The 7,974-nt window shown below is 30.5% G+C and overlaps 2 protein-coding genes and 1 long non-coding RNA gene across 3 annotated transcripts; 1 reads left to right on the top strand and 2 right to left on the bottom strand.

Moving 5' to 3' along the window:
- Positions 1–852, top strand: LOC125866786 (uncharacterized). The gene has a single exon (XM_049547135.1). The coding sequence runs from the start codon at positions 46–48 to the stop codon at positions 826–828; it is 783 nt and encodes a 260-aa protein (XP_049403092.1). The 5' UTR covers positions 1–45; the 3' UTR covers positions 829–852.
- Positions 853–5,141: 4,289 nt separating this feature from the next.
- LOC125869109 (uncharacterized) lies at positions 5,142–5,631 on the bottom strand. Its single transcript, XR_007446777.1, has 2 exons — positions 5,486–5,631; positions 5,142–5,387 (listed from the first exon to the last, which is right to left on the bottom strand). It is a non-coding gene; the product is annotated as an uncharacterized LOC125869109 (long non-coding RNA).
- On the bottom strand, positions 5,632–7,974 carry LOC125869108 (NAC domain-containing protein JA2). The gene is made up of 3 exons (XM_049549665.1): positions 7,735–7,974; positions 6,774–7,045; positions 5,632–6,239 (listed from the first exon to the last, which is right to left on the bottom strand). The coding sequence occupies exons 1-3, from the start codon at positions 7,913–7,915 to the stop codon at positions 5,637–5,639; spliced, it is 1,056 nt and encodes a 351-aa protein (XP_049405622.1). The 5' UTR covers positions 7,916–7,974; the 3' UTR covers positions 5,632–5,636.

Genomic DNA, 7,974 nt, shown 5'->3' with positions numbered 1-7,974 from the left:
CATTTCTCTCACAATTTCTTTCCCATAAATTAAATTACTACAAAAATGTCAGATTTCAACTTCGACAGTACTTGTACTTCTCCATTTATAAGTGCACCTTCAAGTCCTCAACATTTTGGTACAACATTCTTTTTTAGTGCTCCTACTAGCCCTACTCGTATCTCCGCACTCTACGGAGATACTAACGTTACTCATGATAATGATAATGATAATGATGATGATACAAATGATTTCGCTTTTGAATTTAGCGGACATGAAATAATGGAGAAAAGTACAATAGCAGCTGACGAGTTATTTGATGGCGGGAAAATCAAGCTAAAGCAAGTAATAGTACCCATTGAGTCGCCGAAAATGAAACAAAAGAACAAAGATATCCTAAATTCTCAATTAAATTCTTCTATGAGAGTATCAGATCTTTTGTTAATCAAGGAAAAAGATGAAATTATTGATGATACGGAAAAAACAGAGTCCTCTGTTTCATCATTGATATCGTTATGGAACAGAAGATGGAAATTGAAAGACTTATTGTTGTTTAGAAGTGCTTCTGAGAGTCGAGCTAGTAGTAATACGGAAGAGATGAGTAAGTACGCGTTGGTGAAGAAAGCTCGTGAAGAAGACGTTAAGAAGGAAGGATCGAGCTCGAGCTCGAGCTCGAGGAGGAGGAAGATGGGATCAAATTCGGCTCATGAATTGCATTATAAGATGAAGAGGGAGGTGTTGAAAGATATGAAGAAGAAAACATTTTTACCATATAAGCAAAGTGTTCTTGGTTGGCATGGTTGCTATGGTCTTGATGATACAATTTCAATGTATATGTCTCCTCGTTAGTAGTTTATAATATGATTATTTTCATGTGTACATTTTCGCTTGCCGTAGAATTTGAACTTGATGAGTTTAATTTCTAAGGTTATTAGCGCTGAACTCATTTTGATAAGAAGTTGTGAATAATATTTCAAAAGGAAGTGTCATTATTGATTATTAGAAAGAACTCAACTTTAACTTTATTGAGCTCGTAAAGAGTTCGGAAAAAAATGGAAATATGTAATTGAACATATTTCACTACTATATATACTATTATTACATGTTTTAATTATGAATTTTCTATGTATCTTACACTTAAATACATATATTTTTGTTATCAGATACACAAAAATGGGGAGAGAGGCGAGAGAGATTCGTATGTATCTCAAATACATGTAAATCACATTAGATATACACTAGATACATGTATCTGTATGTATCTGGAATACTAGATACATGGAAGAGTGACGAGCGAGATGGGAGAGAGGCGAGGGTGGCGAACGAGATTTGTTATGTATCTTACATAGGTGTGAATCCACTTGGATATGATGTATCTAAAACAAATTACATCTAAATTTGAATCATGTATCTGAGATACATGTATCTAGAGGCATCAAAATCTGATTAGATGTGTAATATTGCAAACTAGAATGTATGTAAGTGATTAACTCTTAAAATAGTGAAATTTATGTAAATTTCCTTTATCTTTTATTTTTTCAAATGTAAGAGACTGACTATGTATTATAACTCAATAAAAAATGATATGCATACTCATATATCAAGTTGCAAAATGATGTGACCTCATACATTTCAATCCTTGGCATTATATATGGATTTCCTAAATTTGAAATAGTAAAAAGATATCGTTTTTTCTTCAAAGGTGTTTTGTACGCATGTTCTTTTGGAAAGGAAATAATTGAGTGATAATTAAAACTTAGTGATTTTAAGATAATAATGATTCCCTTTATTGACAATGATATGACCCTAATAATTAAAGTTAACAAAGAAAGAAAGGAAATTGTGAGGTAGTCCCAACCCTTGTTGTCAACTTGTGAGGTACCAATAACTATACTGCTTTGTTTTACATGTAAATGTTGATGAGATTTTGCCCTCTTGCTGACTTTGGCAAACATACTAATTAATTTATCCCAAACTATTAGGGTTGTGTATAGGTTAGTTCAATTCGATTTTAAAGTTAATTGATTTGATTTATTGGTTATTGGTTTGTTGACATGTGAAATTGTTATAGAATCGTTAAGATATTAGCTTATTGGTTATTGGTTTGTCCGTTATTAACCGTTATCGATTTAACCGTTAAGTTTTGATTAAAAAAAAGGCATAATACATAAATATGTCCTTAAATTTGGCTACAATTCACATCTATGCCCTCCATCTTTGGATGTGCACAAGTAGGCACTTAAACTTGTGTAAAGTTGAACAAATAGACACACGCGTCCTATGTGGCATCCTGCATGACAATTTTTACCCTATTTGGTGTCCTATTTGTATTATGCCATGTAGGACTCATGTGTCTACTTGTTCAACTTTACACAAATTAAAGTGTCTACTTGTGCAAACCCAAAGTTGAAGGACATAAATATAAAATGAGGTTAAGTTAAAGGGCACATTCAGGGCCGACTCTTGCTTAATAAATTTAAGGCATATGCCTTAGGCCCCCAATTTTGGGGGGCCTCAAATTTTCATGAAGAAAAAATTATGTGTTAACTTTTTTAATAAAAAAATAATTATTTATGCTTAAAAAGTATAATTTTAAATGAATATACTATTTTATTATTTTTAACGCCATTCAAATAGAAAGAAATTAAGAAAACATTATTTTGAATGTTTACATTCGCTTCGCTAACACTCATATTATTTATCTTTTTAAAATTCTTTTGCACTTCTTTTAATATTTTTTTTGATAAGCTAGAGTAATACACTGTCAAAATTATAAATTAATAGTCGAAAAGTATTAAACAAAATGACTTACAATTTTTCTTTTATTTGTTTCTTCTTAAATTTTCAAGTATTACATAAACATATTAAAGTAGGGTTATACCAAGTTATCAATTTCTTATATCAGATTTTATGGTTTTAATCCTTATCTTTATGTAAAGTTTGTCAACTTATTACTTATAGAATTATGTTAACAATTTATATAATGATCGCCTCAGTAAAAGAATATTTTTCAATGTTGAATTGATAAAATATTACCTAAAATTAATAATAAAAAATGATATTCGAAAAAATCATTTTAAAAAAAGATATCAAGTAATAATTTGCACTTAAAAAGATAAAAAAAAAATAAACAACTATATTTGAAGTTTAAATATTTTAGGCCTCAATTAAAATTTCTCTTTAAGCCTCAAATTACGTTGAGCCGCCCCTGGGCACATTTATGTATTATGCCCAAAAAAAATCATGAAAAATCACTTAGAAACAAGGTGACAAACTAAATGAATCATGCACATGAGTTATCATAATGCATCTTGCTCAAAAGCAAACATTATTACATTGTAGAATAACCAAAAGTTTGAGAGAACCTAAAATAAAAGTATGAAACTAAACTCTAAGTTAAGAACTTTATGTACCAAATGATATAAATATAATTATTTAATTTACTATCGAATTATCGGTTAGTTAAGAATAGATAACCTGATATAAAAAAAATTAAAACCGTTACCGAAACCGTAAAATCAATAATCCATAATCGATAAATCAATAACTTTTTTTCAATTCGAGTTATCAATTTCGATTTAATTTTGAATAGCGCTTACAAACTATCATTAGTTAGTGTATTATACTCTTATTATATTTTTTGTTGATTGTCAAAAAGCATCAAAGATGACATAGTCGGATCCTACTATAGATATTTAAAAGGCACTAGCTTATTTAAAATGTTTAAGTGAAATATTGTGCTAATATTAGGGGTCTACCAATGAGTTCTACCTTATAAAATGGTTTGATTGTATAAACAAAATAAATGTGCATATGCACAAAACAATCTGTGTGTGTATTAATATACTTTTTTTTTCCTACTAACTTTTTTACTTTCTTCTTAACTTCAAATGCATATGTAATGCTTTAGATATTGGCTATTTCCACATACTTTTGGAAAGTTATAGCTGATTATTTGATAAGTCAAAGAATTGCTACTCCTTTATTAAAAGTAAAACTTTAACATAACTATTATCATTAAAATAAAATAAAAAAATGGGCTAGGCTTCAATTAATAAAGTTAACTTGTAAACCGTTCTTTTCTTTGTAGTTCAATATTCACTAACTAGTAGAAATAGTGATAAAAAGGAGGTTGTCACTAACCAAATCCTTAAAAGTTAAATAATCTAGATAATTACTTGATAATGATCGGTATGAATTGTGGTGGGATAATTGAGATTCCTTCACCTTTAACAAAGGTTTTGGGTTCGAGCTCAAACTATGAGAACAGAAAAATATCATGTTGGGAGAATCCAGATTAGTTGGACTTCATTACAAATATTTTATGCTAAATGAGAAACCAAAAAAAAAAATAAACTGAAGAACGCATATAAAACAGAAGTGAACTCTAATAACATGTTTGTCCAAACTCCAAGGGGTCGTTTGCTGTGAGAAATAAAAATAAATAGTGATAGGATAAGAAACGTACTCAATATGCATCGTCATTGAGCCCTTCCATTAATCTCAATGGATATGTGAATTCATTGAAAAAGAAGAAGAACAACAACTTTCAACCACTTTTAACTTGTACCTATTTTTAACTCAATTTTAACTTGTATTTTTATTTTTGACGCATGAGCTCCAATATCAATTTTCAACTCATATTTATTTTTAACGCATCGACTTCAATACCAAATTTTAATAAGCCATGCTTATTTTCCGTTAGTCAAAGGATAAAAAACACTCATATTACTTAATTGAATATTAAGGGGATTGATTTAATTTTCAATTTAACCTATACATTATACAATGTGAACAAAAGAATATGCAATTTTGGTCTGAAAAGGATACATATAAAAAAAATAAAATTTAGTCTCTGGAAAGTGTATAAATATGCCACTTCGATAGTGGCCCAATTGATTGAGCAAGAAATCTCTCGAATAAGAATATTAGTTTCAAATAACACCAATGTCTTTTTCGCAGGGTTTGCCTAAATGTACTGATTCAAATAAAATAGCCATATAAGTTGATGTACATTAGGTGAAAAAAGGGCGAGTAGAAGATGATTAAAAAAATAATTATCTTTATCTTATCTTAGAAACAACTAATTTAAATTTTTAATTCTATCTTTGATAAAATGATATCTACCCACATAAATATGGCTTATTTTATTAGATGATAAATTTTAAAAATATTTTAAAAGTAACTTCTATATATCTTCTATAACTTGCTACACAGAAATGTAAGAATTACAAAATACATCCAAATCTGGAAACGTATCATAAAATAAAACAAACTATAAGCCCAGTACCTAAAAGAATATACATGCCCCTGCATATATTTCCTGTTTGTGTACATTATAACGTTATTTTAATGTCCACGCAGACGTGCCCTCAGCCTAATGACTTCAGACACAACTTGCAAATAAGCTCCACGCAGACGTGCCCTCAGCCTAATGACTTCAGACACAACTTGCAAATAAGACGTGCCCTCAGCCTAATGACTTCAGACACAACTTGCAAATAACGTCCAAGCAGACGTGCCCTCAGCCTAATGACTTCAGACGCAACTTGCATTCGAAGACGTTAATTTCATCGGCCACGAAACTGTACTTCCTCTTTCTTCGAATCCGTTGGGGCAATGAAATCTAAATCCAGATCTTCTGTATATACAGTGTCCTACTGCCTGAACCCCAGATTTAACGTCTGGTTCGGACATTGGATTCCGAATTGATCAACACTGTTCGTATACGCTTGGGAAAATCCATTCAGATTCTGCTGGAAGTAACTTGATTGATCAATCCGTTGATTTCTGTTCCCGCTTTCAACTTCTTCGTCTAGATTAATACTTTCAACCTTGGTATTGCCTCGGAAATTCGTAGTAGGATGGGCATAAACATCGTTGAGAAAATTCATATTGTTGTTGTTGTGGTTGTGGATGTGGTTATTGACATTCCCCTGAGCCTGACCCTGAACGCCTGGAGCTTGATTTGCTGGGCGCAATTCCGGCATTGGTTTGAGCCCAGCAAGGATTGCCCAATCGAAATTGGCAGAATCCAGGCGTTCGAGGTTCAATTTCTCAGTCTTAAGAGAGTTCAATCTCGGTAAATTGGAGAATCGATCATCCATTTCTGGTAACGATTCGAGCATATCATCAAATTGGGATGAGGACGAAGTCGAAGAATTGTGGCTGTATTCATTGCTGCTGTGTAAACCAGACATAAGAGGTTTTGGTCCACTTGAATTCTTCTTATAAATTCGACAAAGCACCCATTCATCTAGCTGAAATATACAAAAATAAATCAAAAAAATCAGATACAAATCAAAAAATGCAATAAGACAAATTGAAAATGGGATATAATTGCACATTTAGTCCTCTAAATTATTGAGAATTTAAACTTTAACCCTTATACTATTTGACTAAAGCACATTTTGACCTCAAATCACTAAAATGTATACTCTTGGTCCCTTTAGAGCACATCAAGTACAAATTCATCATATAGTATAACAAATATGAGTAGTAATTCCCAATTTATGTGAAGCTGCTTGATTGAGCACAAAAATTAACTTTTTGTTGTTGTAAATCAATTCATTAATAGAATAATAGAAAGTTTGACGGGCTAGGAAACAAAGAGCTTAGTTATTAAATACATTTTTTAATAATTCACTAAATTTGCAAATATTCACAAGAAGGTGGATTAAAAGTGCACATTTCAATTGATCAAAGGTTAAATGCATAAATTTATCAATATTTGAAGGACTAAAAGTGCAAATATTCATCCAAAAAAAAAAAAGAGTAATGTTGAATTAAATTACCTTTGAACTTCCATTATTTTTCCTTGATGATTCAAAAAGTCTATATTCATGCATAATCCAATTTGTCTTAGATCCTTTTGGAGCTTTACCCACATAAAACACAAGGGCTTTCTTAATTCCAACTTTTCTTCCTTGCGAAGTTATGATCTTATCCGTCCCCGTTGCTTTCCAATAACCGGAACCTGCTACTCTATTCGGTCTAGATCCATTCGGATACTTCCTATCCCTCGGACTGAAGAAATACCATTCTTTTTCTCCAAATGTCGCCTTACCTAATAACAAAAATTACATATAATCCATCATTTATCAAATTCAAATGATTAATACTACAATATCATTTGGTGTGCATCATCTCGTAATTGAAAATAATTTAACTTAAATTTTCTTGTCAAGTCTTAAGGACAAACTTCCAAATCTTACTTAAACTAAGGGCCCGTTTGGCCATGCGATATGATTTCATGTTTTTTATTTTATTTTAATTTTTTTTATTCTCCCTGGGAGCTCCCACCCCTTTTTGCTCTCTTGATGACTCAAACTTGCAACTTTTGAGTTGGAAATGAGGGTTGCTTAGCATCCGAGCAACTCCTTTCGTCATATGATTTCATGATATGAAATCAAAAGTTTCATTTTTTTTTTCAAAAGTTGATTTTTTTTCTTCCTCATTCAAAATTCCAACACATAAATCATCATTTTATTATTACACAACAATATTTTCTTATTAATTGATTCAAAATAACTAAAACTCAATTCTATATTTTAGATACAAATTAACTTAAATTATGAATCCATCCATTAAAATTAAAACAATAGGAGTAAAACTTTAATTAAACTAGAAACCACACGAAGATTATGATGAAATGAATATAATTTCATTTATTCTTTAACCAGAAGTCTCAAATTAGTCAGCCCAATTCTATAGTGAAAAATAAATAGAAGAGATTGAATAAAACTAGAAACTTACTAGGTAGAACCCAAGGATCAAATTTGTATAAATCAATTTCTCCAATAATTTGTAGAGGAAAATCATGTCCAGCAACTTTCTTACACAAATATTGAACTAAAAGTTCTTCATCAGTTGGATAAAATCTGAATCCTGGTGGTAAACTTAATTGCAAAAGTGGATCTTTTTCTTGAACACCCATTTTTTTTTTTATTAACAAACTATTTTTTTTATCAAATTTTTTTTTTTTCAAAATTTCTA

This window comes from Solanum stenotomum, chromosome 6, assembly GCF_019186545.1.
Source record: "Solanum stenotomum isolate F172 chromosome 6, ASM1918654v1, whole genome shotgun sequence".
Classification (NCBI taxonomy): Eukaryota; Viridiplantae; Streptophyta; class Magnoliopsida; order Solanales; family Solanaceae; genus Solanum; species Solanum stenotomum.
This window is presented reverse-complemented; position numbering and strand designations above follow the sequence as displayed.

Coding starts and splice junctions, on each gene's coding strand:
- LOC125866786 (XM_049547135.1), top strand. CDS start 46: ATGTCAGATTTCAACTTCGACAGTACTTGTACTTCTCCATTTATAAGT.
- LOC125869108 (XM_049549665.1), bottom strand. CDS start 7,915: ATGGGTGTTCAAGAAAAAGATCCACTTTTGCAATTAAGTTTACCACCA. Junction 7,046..7,734: donor TGATCCTTGGGTTCTACCTA/GTAAGTTTCTAG, acceptor TTTTGTTATTAG/GTAAGGCGACATTTGGAGAA. Junction 6,240..6,773: donor AAAATAATGGAAGTTCAAAG/GTAATTTAATTC, acceptor TGTATATTTCAG/CTAGATGAATGGGTGCTTTG.